This window comes from Dama dama, chromosome 10, assembly GCF_033118175.1.
Source record: "Dama dama isolate Ldn47 chromosome 10, ASM3311817v1, whole genome shotgun sequence".
Classification (NCBI taxonomy): Eukaryota; Metazoa; Chordata; class Mammalia; order Artiodactyla; family Cervidae; genus Dama; species Dama dama.
Genome location: NC_083690.1, coordinates 36371464 through 36386420, shown reverse-complemented (window position 1 = coordinate 36386420; position 14957 = coordinate 36371464). Strand labels below are relative to the sequence as shown.

The window sequence follows — 14957 nt, the reverse complement described above, 5'->3', positions numbered from 1 at the left end:
CCACCTGGGAAGGCCGTAAAGAGTTAGGAAGGGAATCCTGACTCCTGAAGGTTCACAAGTCCTGTAATTCCTGCTGGAGGGGGCTTGCTTGCAGGGAATCGCGAGAGCGGGCTTCCTTCCAGGGAATCACGAGAGCGGGCGGGGGACGGGACTGAAACCAACCAAGGCCAGCGCCTCCAGGGCTCGCCCGGCTCGGCAGCCAATGGCGCCCTCAGGTGGTGGAAGCGAGGAGAGCAGCCGGTGGGCTGGAACCGGCGCTAGGGGAGGGCGCCGCAGGGGTGAGGGCTGGGGCTGGAACCTGTGCACTGGACGGGGATCCCGGAGGCTGGAAGAGGCGGACCCCTTAAGGCGTAGGCCGACAGGGCCCCGCCTTCCTAGCGGCGCACCTGGGCCAGGTGTCGTGGCCCCGCCCACCTGCCCGAGGCCTTCCGCCGTCAGGCCACGCCCCTTTCAGCAGCGTCACCGCCCAGCTCCGAGTGGGGTCCCGCCCACGCGGCGGGCGCTCGTTTGCACCAGGGTGATGGGTGCAGTGGGAGCTGTGGCCCACACCGTGCCGGAGACCTGCGTCTGAGGGGCGACCCCTGGCAGCACCTCGATCGCACTTGGGGCGGGGAGCCGCGCTTACAGCGTGAGCCCGGTGGGGCGGGGCTTCCCCCGGGCGCGCCCACGGGGCGGGGCCGGGCTCGGGGACCAATGGGGCGCGTGTGTGCTGGTGGGGGGGTAGGCTCCGGGCCTGGCATCCCGGTAGCCGCAGCTGGCTTTTCCGGCACCCGCGCCCCCTCAGCCAGTAGCAGACCCCTCCCGCTCTCGGGGATCACCCCCGAGCGGCTGCGTCCTCCGGTGGGTGAGTGAGCGCGCTGCCACACCCGGGCTGTGAGGGTGCGCCTGGCCGGGGAGAAGCGAATCTCGGCCCGCTTCAACCCGCCCGGGGGAGAAAGTGGGGAGGAACCGGTGCAGGAAGGAAGACCACCTTGGGTGGCAGGCCGATGATGTTTTTGTTTTGGTCGTCGGGGAGTGGCGGGAACGGTAGAGTTTGGGGGATGCCTTGTGTGGGTGGGAGGAATCTGGTGAGGTTAAAGAGAGAGGAGGCTGTCCGAGATGGGCTGGGGGAAGAGGGTTGATGGAGGGCGGGGCTTTGGAAGATTGAGAAGTTTCCTATTGCCCGGGGTTGAGGTGATTGCCTGGAGGATCTTGGGGGGAGGCTCAGGACCCCGGAGGAACGGTTGAAAAGGGCCTCCTGTCCATAACTCACTTCCCCTTTGAGGGATTTGCTTCCTCTTGTGCTGCTAGTTAAGAAGGTGGAGGATCTTTGCACCTTTCCAGAGCCACTGCCATCCCTCCTCTCAGGGATATGGGGGAAGGGGTGGCCCCAGGAGCTGGGAGGGGCCTTGGTACCCAGTCCTGAGGCTTGGAGCCTGCTATTGGTGGGGCAGTGGCCAGGATCAGCCTGCCCGCTCCACCCCCACCCCCGCCCCCGCCCCCCATTGACTCTTGGAGTTGCTGGTGAACCTGAGTATGTGTGTGTGTTTCCTTTTGGAGGAAGTTTCTGGGTCTTTGATTATAGGTGTTTTGTGGGGTCTCCACAGAGCTGCTTCCACTCAGCAAACTCTTTGCAGGCCTGGTACCCCGTTGGTGGCTTCTTCTGCCCGCTCTCGACCATGGCCAGTGAGAACTCTCCTCTGCTGGCCTACCGGCTCCTGGGGGAGGAGGGGGTTTCCTTCCCTGCCAATGGGGCTGGAGGTCCTGCAGGGGCACCGGCCCGGAAACTCTCCACCTTTCTGGGTGTGGTGGTGCCCACGGTCCTGTCCATGTTCAGTATAGTGGTCTTCTTGAGGATTGGTGAGTTGGCACTGGTTTACTCGAGGGTGGGACTGGAATGAGGCTGGGGAAGGGCCCTGGGAGAAGCTGGTGAATGAAGGGCTTGGGGGAGGGGCTCCCTGTGGCCTTGGGCTTAGCTCTGCCCTGGGGTAACTGATGACCGGCTCCGGGTGGGAGGGGCGGGAGGGGCGGGAGAGGCGAGCCGCCGTCCGACCTGCTTTGCCACTCCTGTCCCAGGGTTTGTGGTGGGTCATGCTGGTCTGCTTCAGGCTTTGGCCATGCTCCTGGTTGCCTACGTCATCCTGGCCCTCACGGTGCTGTCTGTCTGTGCCATCGCCACCAATGGAGCCGTGCGAGGGGGCGGAGCCTACTGTATCCTCAGCCGTGGGCGGACGGGGGTCTGGGCCCTTCTGTCTTATGGGGGGAGGAGAGGGCCCCTCCCTGCGTCTCCCCGGGGGCAGGCCAGTTCTAGTGAACATCCAGTGGACAGGTTGGCATGGAGAAGGTCACCAGCGCGGCCTTACACGGTAGAGCCCCCATCGTCGAGTCTGCCAGGTGTCTCCCCAGCTGCCATTTTGGTTCTAACAGTCCTGTCAGATTCAAGAGCACTGGTGACTTGGACAAAGCCACGTGGCTTGGGAGTGGCCACAATGGGACATGCCACCTCTGGCAACAGTCCCATGCGTTCCGGGAGACGAGGCCTGGAGGACCAGATGCACCATGCTGTGTGCCTGGGCCCTGCCTCCCGTTCTGGTTCAGTTTCTTTTCCCTTGACACTCACCCCCTACTTCCACTTTCAGTCATGATCAGTCGGACTCTGGGGCCCGAGGTTGGCGGCAGCATCGGCCTGATGTTCTACCTGGCTAACGTCTGTGGCTGCGCCGTCTCCCTGCTGGGGCTGGTGGAGGCCATACTTGACGTCTTCGGGGCTGGTCTGTGCTCCCCACTCTGGTCTGGGTGGCCCCAAGGATTTGCAGGGTCAGGGATTCTGGGATCACAGCAGGGGGAGAATCCCTCTCCTGGGAGAGACGCACTTTCTTGAGCGCCTGCTGTGTGCCCAGCCTCATGCAGACATCCGAGAGAACATCCTGGCCCACGAGGAGCTCGCCATCTAGTCAGGGGGTGGGGGAAGGCTAATACTCTGAAAATTGACAAAGCAAGATTGCTGGTACACCCCCCCCCCCCGCCCCCCGGCCAGGGAGGGCTAGGATGCTGGAGTACAGTTGGGTGAAGTGTTAGTTACTCAGTCATGTCTGACTCTTTGAGACCCCATGGACTGTAGCCTGCCAGGCTCCTCTGTCCATGGGATTCTCCAGGCAAGAATACTGGAGTGGGTTGCCATGCCCTCCTCCACGGGATATTCCTGATCCAGGGATCGAACCTGGGTCTCTTGCATTACAGGTGGATTCGTTACCGTCTGAGCCACCAGGGGAGTCCAGTTGGGTGGGGGAGTGGGAAAGATGGTCTTTCTGAGGACAAGTGGGCCAAAGATGGGGTCTCTGCCTGCTCTGAGTCATGACTGGGGTCCCTCCTTGGAGGCGTGGCCATCTAACTCTGTTCTTCCTCTCTGCAGATGCCTCGGGGTCCAGTGGCCTCCGGGTCCTGCCCCAGGGCTACGGCTGGAGCCTGCTCTATGGCTCCCTGCTGCTGGGCCTGGTGGGCGGGGTCTGTACCCTGGGGGCCGGCCTCTACGCCCGGGCCTCCTTCCTCACATTCCTGCTGGTCTCCGGTTCCCTGGCCTCCGTGCTGGTCAGCTTTGTGGCTGTGGGGCCCAGGGACATCCCGTTGGCCCCTCGGCCTGGCCCCAACGGCTCCTCCCTGCCGCCCCAGGTCGGCCACTTCACTGGCTTCAACAGCAGCACCCTGAAGGCTAATCTGGATGGTGAGCTGGGTGAAGGGGTCCTGGGGTTCTCAGGGCAAGGGGTGAGCCCGTGGTGGGGGTGGCTTGGAATCTCTGGATGAGAACAGATGTCAGATGATCAGCAGTAAGAGGTCTGAACCTGGAGCAGTGCAGGTTGATTAGAATCTGCTGGGCATGTGTTGACCGCTGTGTGTTTGGCCCAGCCGAGCGGTAGGAATGACCGCAAGACAGTCTCTGCCTTAGAGGAACTTGTTTAATTGGAGAGATAAGATGTACACTCAGGAAACAAATTGCATATTAGGATGGGGTATGATTCAAGGAGATAAGAATCACAGAGGAGTCCAGAGGAGGGAGACCTGCATATGGACTGAGGGGAGGGGGTTGGCCAGAGCTGGAGGAGCTAGAGGTGTCTTGAGTGGGGCTAGAGTGGGGCTGGGAAATTCATTTTTATTTGTTTTGCTGTGCTGGGTCTTACTTGTGGCATGTGAGATCTAGTTCCTTGACCAAGGATGGAATCCGGACCCCCTGTATTGGGAGCTTGGAGTCCAAGCCACTGGACCAGCAGGGAAATCCCAGGGGTTGGAAAATTCAGATAGGAGGGAGAGGGAAGGCAGCTAGGAAAGAGCGTGGATGAAGGTGTGGAGGGAAGAACAGAGGCGCATGGGGGAGAAGGAGGAGCTGAAGTCAGCTGAGACTGGGGTGGGGTCAGGGCTGGGGTCTTGGTGAGCTGGTCAGGATGGTGGGGAGGCAGGGGGTGTGTTTTAGAATAGGAGGGGAGGGAGGCAGGGCCAAAACACCTGGATCCTTAGGAGGGAGGCTGACCCCCTTTCGTCCCCGGGAATGACCCCTCCTCCTCAGCTGGCTACGCCAAGGACTACACCACGGGGGCCATGATGACCTTCGCCAGCGTCTTTGCCGTTCTTTTTAACGGCTGCACGGGCATCATGGCTGGGGCCAACATGTCAGGTGAGCGTCCCTGGGGGAGGGGGGCTGCCTTGCCACCTGGTGCCCCTACAAGGTGCTGCAGGGGCTCAGGGACGCGGGGGCTGGTGGAGGACCCTCCCCCTCTGCTCCCTTCCCTCCAGGGGAGCTGAAAGACCCCAGCCGGGCCATTCCTCTGGGCACGATCGTTGCTGTTGCCTATACTTTCTTCATCTACATCCTGCTTTTCTTCCTCTCCAGCTTCACGTGTGACAGGTGCCTGGGCATGGGGCGGAGTGAGGTGTGGGAATGGAGTTGTCACACCTGGTTCCCCAAGTGAAGCGCTGGCTGGGGGGCACGGGAGATGCCCACATGGTTGGGGTGCATGGAAAATGGGGAGTGAGTCGGAGCTGATGCCTGAAATGGGGAGGGCTGGTTACGTGGTAAGAGCCCACTGGAAGCCAGCATTTGCTTCCTGCCTGGTGCTGCTTGGTCTGGGGGTGGGGCTTGCCAGTCAATCTGTGGCTCCATAAATATTTGGCCTCTTGTGCCTATACCGTTGGGAACGTCCACCCTGTGATTAAATCCACAGCAGCCCAATGACAACCAGTAGAACCCCAGTCTGACCCCCCAGGCCCACTCGATCTATCAGTATGATCCTTGAGGTCAGGGATGGGGTCAGTCCGGAACGCCCAGCGCTGAACCCACCCGGTGTTGAGAGCACTGTTCTCACCAGGTCCCTGGGGGTGGACGCAGCTTTATGTCCGGCTTCCTCCTCCTCTCCTTGCCTGCAGGGTGCTGCTGCAGGAGGACTATGGCTTCTTCCGAGCCATCAGCCTGTGGCCCCCGCTGGTGCTGGTTGGGATCTACGCCACGTCGCTCTCTGCCTCCATGAGCTCCCTCATTGGCGCCTCCCGCATCCTCCACGCCCTGGCCCAGGACGACCTCTTCGGTGGGCTTCCCCTGCCTCGTGCGGGGCTCTGAGCGCACCTTCGCGTGTCTGTCTCTGTCCCCTGCTCGGCCCCGGGCTCACCTTTCTGCCTGCTGCCTTTCTGTTTGCACAGGAGTGGTCCTGGCGCCGGCCAAGGTGGTATCCCGAGGGGGGAACCCCTGGGGGGCTGTGCTGTATTCCTGGGGCCTTGTGCAGGTAAGCCTGCCTCCTCAAGCTGCCCTTACCTTCAGCCCCTCCGGTTACACTCCTGGGACCGGGGAGGGTTGGGCGTGCGTGTGGGGAGACGTGCCCGAGGAGGCAACGGACACCCAGCCTCTCGGTCCTCGTCCAGCTGGTGCTCCTGGCCGGAAAGCTGAACACGTTGGCCGCCGTGGTCACCGTCTTCTACTTGGTGGCCTACGCTGCCGTGGACCTGTCCTGCCTGAGCCTGGAGTGGGCCTCGGCCCCCAACTTCCGGTGAGAGAAGGAGCCGCCTGTGTCCCCGGAGGAAGGGCGGGAGTAACGATGGTGGGAAGGCCTGGGACCAAGCGGGCAGATTTGGAGCAGGAGCGGAGGTGATGATGTGATGTCGGGGGCCTCCCTGAGCACTGTTCCTTCTCTGTCGGCCCCTAGCCCCACCTTCAACCTCTTCTCCTGGCACACCTGCTTGCTGGGGGTGGCCTCCTGCCTGCTCATGATGTTCCTCATCAGCCCCGGGGCCGCTGGCGGCTCCTTGCTCCTCATGGGCCTGCTTTCTGCCCTGCTCACGGCTCGAGGAGGGCCCAGCAGCTGGGGCTACGTCAGCCAGGCCCTGCTTTTCCACCAGGTCCGGGGAGCTGGCGGAGGGGAGTGTGGGGCGGGTTGGGGAGGGGAGGAGGCAGGTTGGGAACACCCCCATTCCGGGGAGACCTGGGGGATGGATTGGGGCCACCCGCCAGATCCCTTCCTCCCCCCTCCGCCTCCCCTTGACTCCAGGTGCGGAAGTACCTGCTCCGGCTGGATGTCCGGAAGGACCACGTGAAGTTCTGGCGGCCGCAGCTGCTGCTCCTGGTGGGGAACCCCCGGGGCACCCTGCCTCTGCTGCGATTGGCCAACCAGCTCAAGAAAGGGGGTCTCTACGTGCTGGGTCATGTCACCCTGGGAGACCTCGGTCAGTTGCCCTCCACTCACCACCTCCCCCCACCCCCCACATCCTCTCTCTCTCTCTCTGGCTCCCAGATGCTCTTTGTGTTCTTGATATCCCTGAGACTTCTTGCAGTCTTCCCAGATCGCCCTTCCTAACCAGCCGCGTCCCTGCCCAGACCCTTCTTTTCTGCCCACGTGGGATCTGGACTCGAGGAGGAAGTGCACGAGTCTGGCCCACACGTGTTTGCCTGCCTTCTCTGCAGACTCTCTACCCTCAGACCCCGTGCAGCCGCAGTACGGGGCATGGCTGAGCCTGGTGGACCGGGCCCAAGTGAAGGCCTTTGTGGATCTCACCCTCTCGCCCTCTGTGCGCCAGGGAGCTCAGCACCTGCTGCGGATCTCGGGTCTTGGTGAGCTGCCCTTGGCCCCCTCCGTGGCCCCTCTCCATCTCTGCTCCCCTCCCCCCGAGAGTAAACCACAGATTGCAGGCTCCAAAAGGAACCCGCCGTCTCGTGCAGACAGGACTTGATCCTCAAAGATAAAAGACAGTGTGTGAGGAGGTCTCCGAGGAGCTGCCTTAGGACTAGAGATGGAGGGACATGGCTTTTTTTGGTTTCTTTCTGACCCATGATTGGGGCACAGGCTGTGAAGAGTGTGTTGTCTTCCTGAGGACAATGGGAGAAGGATTTGAGGCTGGGCATTGCCCCCATCAAAATCCAGGGCAGATGCTTTCTAACCACTGGAGTTCAGAAAGAGGAAGACCGTGGTCACTGATGTGGTGGACAAGGTTTTGTGATGAGATAGTATCTCAGCTGAGCTTTGAGCAGAGAAGGGGGAAGTGATATAACTAACAAGGCCCCCAGACACTATAAAGGGTGCCGAAGGTGGCAGGGGCGTGGCTGATGCTCTCGGATGGAGTGGAATGTTCCTGGCTTTGTGACGCGTGTCCTCTGGCCCAGCACCCCACCTTCCTCCAAACCCTGCTGAGCTGCCTCCTTCTTTCTCAGTCTTGGGATTAACGTTTGCGCCCTCCCTGAGTGCATGCTTCCTACCCCACTGACAGTCTGGCTAAAGTTCAGGTGTTGGACATTGCCCTGCTCGCTTGGTTGATGTCAATCAGAACCCTGGAAAATGCTCAGGAGGGGGTATGACTAGTTTAATTTGCAAGGTCGGTTGGAAGTCCCACCTGGTAAGGAGTTCTAGGGGTGTTGGTAAGCATCATGAGATAGTATCAGATAGACCCAGCAGCATCTCTTCCAGTCCCATCTTTTGTGGGGGAGCCTGGACCAAGAGACCACTCCTTCCATGCCATTCATCCTGCTGAAAATAACTCACATGAAAAGGGAAAGGTTTCCTTTAAGCAGTCAGTTCCCCAGCATGGAGAAGTTGATTTGGTGGTAGATTTTGAGTAAACCATTTGCCCCTTGAGAATGGGTCTTAGAAGAGGTCTGGGTCTTCCTGTAAACACAACCCTGCCACAGGGGAAATGATCCCATCCCATATTGGTTGTTCAGATGCTAAAGCCCGGGAGCTGTCAGCAGGGACTGGGGGCTTTGTGGTTGGCGCACCACCCACTTAGTGGCTAAGAGAACAGGCTCTGGTGCCCGAGACATCATGGTCACTTCCTGGACCCAGTGTTTACCAGCCATGAGCCTTTGGGCTAGTGACTTCACCGCTCTGGGTCTCAGGTTCCTTATCTGTAAGAGAGGGTGAGTAATCGTCTCTACCTCATAGCGTTGCTTCAGGGATCTGATGATTAAAAATATGAAGTACTTTCAACAGGACTGGGCCCCGTCAGTGTGCAGATGGTAAGCTCGCTGGGGACTGTGCTTTGGACAGGCCATCATTAGGACTCTGCGGTCCTAGAAACGGATTGTGCAGCCCCCCGTCCTGAGCTCTCATCCTCCACTAGCAGGGTCTGAGCGTTATCTCCCTGGGAATCAAGGCCATGAGCTTGGTTAATCAGGGGGTCCCATTTGCCAGTGGAGTCAGACTCCTCTCCCATCACGAAAAGGTGTGCGGCTTGAAGCCTGGAATGAATGCATCCTACTGCCATGGACTGGAAGTGCTCCTTAGTTAAAGCAAGCTTTAGGGCCCACTTTGCCTATTTCGGTGGGGGAGATTAGTCATGGAGATAAATCAAATAAATGCATGTGAAAGTGTTTGGGAACACGGAAAGTCATTATGCAAATGTGCATAATGTTGCCTTAAGAGGCCACATTATGCACATGTCATACCTGATGGCTGACACACAGCGCTGTCAGCAGATGGGAGTGGGCGCCCGTTAGTGTGCTGTGAACTCAGCCCACCCGTCTGATTCCCCTGGGTTCCTTCCCACCTACCTCTCTGCCCCCCCAGGTGGCATGAAGCCCAACACGCTGGTCCTGGGTTTCTATGACGATGCTGCACCCCAGGATCACTTCCTGACGGACCCGGCTTTCTCTGAGCCTGCGGATGGCACCCAGGAGGCCGGGGCCCCGGCCCTGAGCACCCTGTTCCCTCCACCCCGGGCTCCTGGGAGCCCCCGGGCTCTCAGTCCCCAGGACTACGTGGCCACCGTGGCAGACGCCCTGAAGATGAACAAGAACGTGGTCCTGGCCCGGGCCTGTGGGGCCCTGCCCCCCGAGCGGCTGAGCCGGGGGTCTGGGGGCACCTCCCAGCTGCATCATGTGGACGTGTGGCCCCTCAACCTGCTGCGGCCCCGGGGCGGGCCCGGCTATGTGGATGTGTGCGGCCTCTTCCTGCTGCAAATGGCGACCATCTTGGGCATGGTGCCTGCCTGGCACAGCGCCCGCCTCCGGATCTTCTTGTGCTTGGGGCCTCGGGAGGCCCCGGGGGCGGCCGAGGGGCGCCTGCGGGCACTGCTGAGCCAGTTGAGGATCCGGGCCGAGGTGCGGGAGGTGGTGTGGGGCGAGGGGGCCGCCTCCGAGGAGCAGGAGGAGGAGGAGGAAGGGGACTTTGTGAACGGCAGGCGGGGAGACGCCGAGGCAGAGGCCCTGGCATGCAGCGCCAACGCCCTGGTTCGGGCCCAGCAGGGGCGTGGTAGGGGAGGGCCCGGTGGGCCTGAGGAAGGGGATGGTGAGGTGGGGCCCACCACCGCCCTCACCTTCTTGTACCTACCGCGGCCGCCTGCTGATTCTGCCCGCTACCTGCGCTACCTGGCGCTCCTGGAAATTCTGAGCCGAGATCTGGGCCCCACGCTGCTCATTCATGGTGTTACCCCTGTCACTTGCACTGATCTCTGATGCCCACGCCAAGCAGAGAGAGCATCCAGATCGGTGGCCCACCTTGATTATAGGGTGAGAAGGGGAAGGGCTGCCTTGCGCCAGTCTGCCACGTGGGACTCGGCCACTGGTGGGCGTATTAGGGCATCCTGGTCTCCCGGCCCCGAGTGCGGGTACTAACGCAGGGCAGCTGTCCCCACCACCTTCCCCAGGAAGTCCACAGCCCTCCCTGCGGGCCTCCCTCCCTTCACCCGTGCCTTGACGGGGGCTGGGTCTCCGCTTGTGACTCTAGGCTACCTCAGTCTCCCCCCTCCACCTCGCCCAACAGACCCCCCCTCCCCCACCCCTGAGGTTGTGATGTTTTTGTTCTGTTTTATTTTTCTAACTGCTCAATGTGAATAAAAGATCAAAACACTAAGTGCGGACTGAGCATTTCTGGAGGCGGGGTGGGTACGTGGGATGGAAAGAGGGAGAAATCTGTATGGGGGATGGGGACAGAGGGGTGTTGGAGAGACTCCCAGCAGGGACCTGGGGCGCCGGCCTGGGGGTGGGGGTGGGGCGCTGGTGGAGATGCAGGCTGCTGGTCGCCCCCAGACTCGGGGCTCCGGAGGAAAGCGCTCCCAGCTCACAGGAGGGGGCCCTACTCGGGGAGGGACGGCAGTTTAGGGCCTAGGGGGCCACGTGACCCTCCCCCAGGAATGCGATGATGTCACCAGGGGCGTGGCCATCCCCAAAATTAGGGAGGAAGGGGAAAAAAAAAAAAAGGCCAGAAAAAGTTTCTTTCCTGGAGTCCCAAGCGAGGTGTGGGACGGAAGAAGGGATCCAAGTCAGAGCCCCGGGACTCCGTGGGGCCCGACCAGCTGTCTGGAGTCCCCCTTTCCAGACCATGTCCGGGCCCACCTGGCTCCCCCCGAAGCAGCCGGAGCCTGCTCGAGCCCCTCAGGGGAGAGCGCTCCCCCGAGGGGCCTCGGGGCCGCCCCCGGCCCACGGAGCAGGTAAGGCAGCCCCAGTGAGGCCCAGAGGCCGCCCCCAGGCCACCAGCGCTCTCAGCTCTGCCTTGTGGCGTCCGCGCCCCGCTGAGCCGGCCCCTGCCGCCCCTTCCCCTCGCAGCCCTCCGTCCCCGGCCCCATTCGCGGACCCCAGGTGCAGGGCGAGGGGCGAAGAGGGACCCAAGACAGTGGCCTCCACAGGCGTCCTCACCCTGTCCTTCCTCATCCCCACCTTGGCTCTCTTTTCCCTCACCCCAGGGCTCCAGCCCCACCCCCGGCTCAATTTTTGCCCCCTCCCATCTGAGCAGTGTTACCAGACCCCCGGGGGACCGGAGGACCGGGGGCTGGCCTGGGTGGGGTGCCACGGAGCACCCCAGCACTCACAGGTGAGCACGGGCACGGGGGGATGGGGTGATTCGGGGCAGGAGGGGAGACCCTGTGAATTGCATTTCTCTCTGCTTTTTTCTCCCTCCCCAGAGCTTCCCCCCAGACAGGGGGGGCTTGCGCCCGGGAAGTCTGGATGCTGAGATAGACTCCCTGACCAGCATGCTGGCTGAATTGGATGGGGGTCGAGGTCACGCCCCGCGGCGGCCTGACCGGCAGGTGACTCCCCTGTCCTGCCCCTGCCCCTTCTGATCCTTGACCCCGCCCCTCCCCCCACAAGCCTGGTCCCTACTTTGAGTACCCCCCCATTTCCCCCTCCAACAAGCCCCATGTGAGGGATGCTTACTCCGGGTCCTTGTCAAAGCTGGTTCTTGCCTGGGTGCCCCAAGAGGTGGCGGGGGTGGGGGGGGTTGGGGTGGGGTGGGGAGTTCCTATAGATGGGTGTCCTGGAAATGGGCCCAGCTCACTCCTGCTCTGTGTCTCTCCCCAGGCTTATGAGCCCCCTGAACCCCCTGCCTACCGCTCAGGCTCAGGCCCCCTAAGGCCAAATGGAGGGGCGCTTCCTCCCCCATCGCTCCCAGGGCCCCCCTATGGGGGCCCCACTCCGGCCTCCTATGCTACGGCCAGCACCCCTGCTGGCCCTGCCTTCCCTGTGCAAGTGAAGGTGGCACAACCTGTGAGAGGCTGCGGCCCTCCCAGGCGGGGGGCCTCTCAGGCCTCCGGGCCCTCCCCGGGCCCCCACTTTCCTCTCCCAGGCCGAGGTGAAGTCTGGGGGGCTGGCTACAGGAGCCACCGCGAGCCAGGGCCAGGGGCTAAGGAGGAGGCCGCGGGGGTCTCTGGCCCTGCAGGAGGAAGAGGAGGCGGGTATGGGTCCCAGGTAAGCCCTGGGTGCTGGGATTTTGGGTCCATCAAAGACAAGTGGATGCTGACTTGGTGGGGTACGTGGGGAGTGGTTAATGTCAGAGGTCTGGGATGTTGGGGCTCTGGATTCCCTGTGGATGTGGGGAAGTTCAAGACTAAAAGAAGGAGGGTCCTAGATCTACACCCTGGCTGCCAGAGGGGCTCCCCCAGCACGTGGGCTGGGACTTGTTCTCTGATCAGCTTTCGGGGTAGAACGGCCTGGTCACCCTGGGGACCCTCAGTGACAGCACTGGGAGCCAGAGGAAGGGCCAAAGCCCTGATTCTCACCTCCCAGGTCCCCCCGAGCCAGCCTCCCGAGGAGGAGCTTGAGAGGCTGACCAAGAAGCTGGTGCACGACATGAACCACCCGCCCAGCGGGGAGTACTTCGGTGAGCTGACTCCCTGGCCTCCGGGAGGTGGGACTGCAGAGTCAGAGGGACACGGCTTCCCCTGACAGGCTTCCAGGCCTGTGAGGGGGTTGACCCTGTCCCTCCCCGCCCCCAGGCCGGTGCGGTGGCTGCGGAGAAGACGTGGTCGGGGACGGGGCCGGGGTCGTGGCCCTGGATCGCGTCTTCCACGTGGCCTGCTTTGTGTGTGCCGCGTGCCGGGCCCAGCTGCGGGGCCAGCATTTCTACGCTGTGGACAGGAGGGCGTACTGTGAGAGCTGCTATGTGGTGAGTGGCTGGGGGCCGGGAGGGCTTCCGTCCAACTGGAATAAAGGAGTTGGAAACTAGACGAATAGGGCTTGAAGCAGGGGAACTGACACTGATCAACCAGAAGAAGGGATGAATGAAGTAAGTAGCTATACACTGGCTGCTGAAGAGGAAGGACAATATGCCCTCATACGTGTGAAGCATTTGTTTTTATTTATTTTTGGCTGCGCTGGGTCTTTGTGTTGCCAGCCGGCTTTCTCTAGCTGCGGTGCACGGGCTTCTCATTGTCGGCGCTGCTCTTGTTGTAGACCATGGGGCTCTAGAGTGTAGCCTCAGTAGTTGTGGTGCATGGGCTTAGTTGTTCTGAGGCGTATGGGATCTTCCCAGACCAGGGAGCGAACTCATGTCCCCTGCCTTGGTGGGCAGAGTCTTAACCACTGGGCTGCCGGTGAAGTCCCAGGCGTTTATTTTAGATTTACAGGAAGGTGCTAAATTCCCACAATATCCCAGTGAAGCAGATATGACTACTGAAGGAAAATGAAGCTGAGAGGTTAAATAACTTGTCCAGGAAGCTGCAGTGCTGGGGTCAGTACTCAGATCTGTTCAAGGTCACGTTTCACTGAATCCCACGCAGGAGGCTACAGAAATAAGATGGATGGGCTGGCCGGATGCCTGGAAGGGCTCCTGAGGGTCTCCCCGGCCCCCGACCTTCCTGCCCTCTTTCCCTGCAGGCCACCCTGGAAAAGTGCTCCACGTGCTCCCAGCCCATCCTGGACCGGATTCTGAGGGCTATGGGTAAGGCCTACCACCCAGGCTGCTTCACCTGTGTGGTGTGCCACCGCGGCCTCGACGGCATTCCTTTCACTGTGGATGCCACGAGCCAGATCCACTGCATCGAGGACTTCCACAGGTCAGCTGGGTCCCCAGCTTGTGTCTCAGGATGTCTGGGCTGGCCTTTCCCATCTTCCTCATGACTCCTTCCTATAGCAGTACCAGCCTCTCCTGTTTGGCAACCCTGGCCGTGCCTCATTCTCTCTTTCCCTAAGATCCCAAACCCTACCTACCTTTGGCCTCTCCCGTCCCCTCCCTCGTCCCACCTTCTCTGGGCTCCGTTGTTAGTCCCCTCCAACCCTAGGACCTGACGGCCTCCTGGGTTCCCTTCCGCCCCCAGGAAGTTTGCCCCAAGATGCTCAGTGTGTGGTGGGGCCATCATGCCTGAGCCAGGTCAGGAGGAGACCGTGCGAATCGTAGCTCTGGATCGCAGTTTTCACATTGGCTGTTACAAGTGTGAGGTAGGGGGGCCTGGGCAACGGCGTGGGTCGGGGGGAGGGTTATTGGGGCCTGGGGCACTGGGTGTGGTAAAGCATGATGGAGAAGGATCTCAGGGGTTGGGGCCTGATGGAAAGCTGTTGCTTCTTTCTGAACAGGAGTGTGGGCTGCTGCTCTCCTCTGAGGGTGAGTGTCAGGGCTGCTACCCGCTGGATGGGCACATCTTGTGCAAGGCCTGCAGTGCCTGGCAGATCCAGGAGCTCTCGGCCACGGTCACCACCGACTGCTGAGTCTCCCCAGGAGCACCTGCTGTGTCCTCCCTTCCCATCCACCACCCTCCCCGACAACTACCTTTATAACTTTGTCACCAAATGCTGTCTCCTCGTCCTCCAGTCATGAAATAACAACCCCGCCAGAGTTTACAAAACACTTTGAAGTCTGTTGTCTCATCTGATATTCTCACATCAGCTCCACACAAGCAGGCTGTGGTGACTGGCCTGCATTTTTAGCTGAGAAGTGACGTCCTCAGGTTGCATCGCTCCCAAATGGCAGAACCAAGATCAGAAGGGTCTTCCTAGTACTGGACCAGTTTTTTGCAACTCCATTGTACACTCTTTTTAAAGTAGTTTCTGTAAAGACACCCCCCCCCCCCCCCCCCCCCCGCAAAGCCCCCACAAGCCCTGGGGACAAGGATGCAGTATGTGCAAGAAAGGCAGCATTTCCTAAAGTCTTCACACTCAACTCACTGAACAAGCACTTTTTTGTTATCCCTGGGGTGGTGCTGCATTTAATCTGCGGCAGCCCAGATCCTGCTTGGCGGTCAGGATCACAACCTACAACCGATCTCATCAAGGTGCTGGTTGGGGTCTGCCACTTTTAATT

General features: G+C 61.0%; 2 protein-coding genes across 6 annotated transcripts; both read left to right on the top strand.

Moving 5' to 3' along the window:
* Positions 1-503: 503 nt before the first annotated feature.
* On the top strand, positions 504-10286 carry SLC12A9 (solute carrier family 12 member 9). Of its 5 annotated transcripts, none has more exons than XM_061153532.1 (14): positions 504-628; positions 1617-1839; positions 2056-2190; positions 2619-2750; positions 3392-3700; positions 4538-4645; positions 4765-4876; positions 5395-5552; positions 5665-5747; positions 5884-6008; positions 6165-6357; positions 6507-6681; positions 6920-7066; positions 9015-10286. In XM_061153532.1, exons 2-14 carry the CDS (start codon positions 1659-1661, stop codon positions 9899-9901), a joined length of 2745 nt encoding a protein of 914 aa, XP_061009515.1. In that variant the 5' UTR covers positions 504-628; positions 1617-1658; the 3' UTR covers positions 9902-10286. The 5 variants fall into 5 exon arrangements, with proteins under 5 accessions (XP_061009515.1, XP_061009511.1, XP_061009513.1 ...); XM_061153528.1 differs by lacking the exon at positions 504-628 and adding an exon at positions 696-840; XM_061153530.1 differs by lacking the exon at positions 504-628 and adding an exon at positions 704-844.
* A 315-nt stretch (positions 10287-10601) lies between these two features.
* On the top strand, positions 10602-14504 carry TRIP6 (thyroid hormone receptor interactor 6). Its single transcript, XM_061153534.1, has 9 exons — positions 10602-10875; positions 11128-11255; positions 11347-11472; positions 11744-12130; positions 12449-12542; positions 12658-12827; positions 13538-13716; positions 13978-14098; positions 14234-14504. The coding sequence occupies exons 1-9, from the start codon at positions 10767-10769 to the stop codon at positions 14363-14365; spliced, it is 1446 nt and encodes a 481-aa protein (XP_061009517.1). The 5' UTR covers positions 10602-10766; the 3' UTR covers positions 14366-14504.
* Positions 14505-14957: the final 453 nt, after the last annotated feature.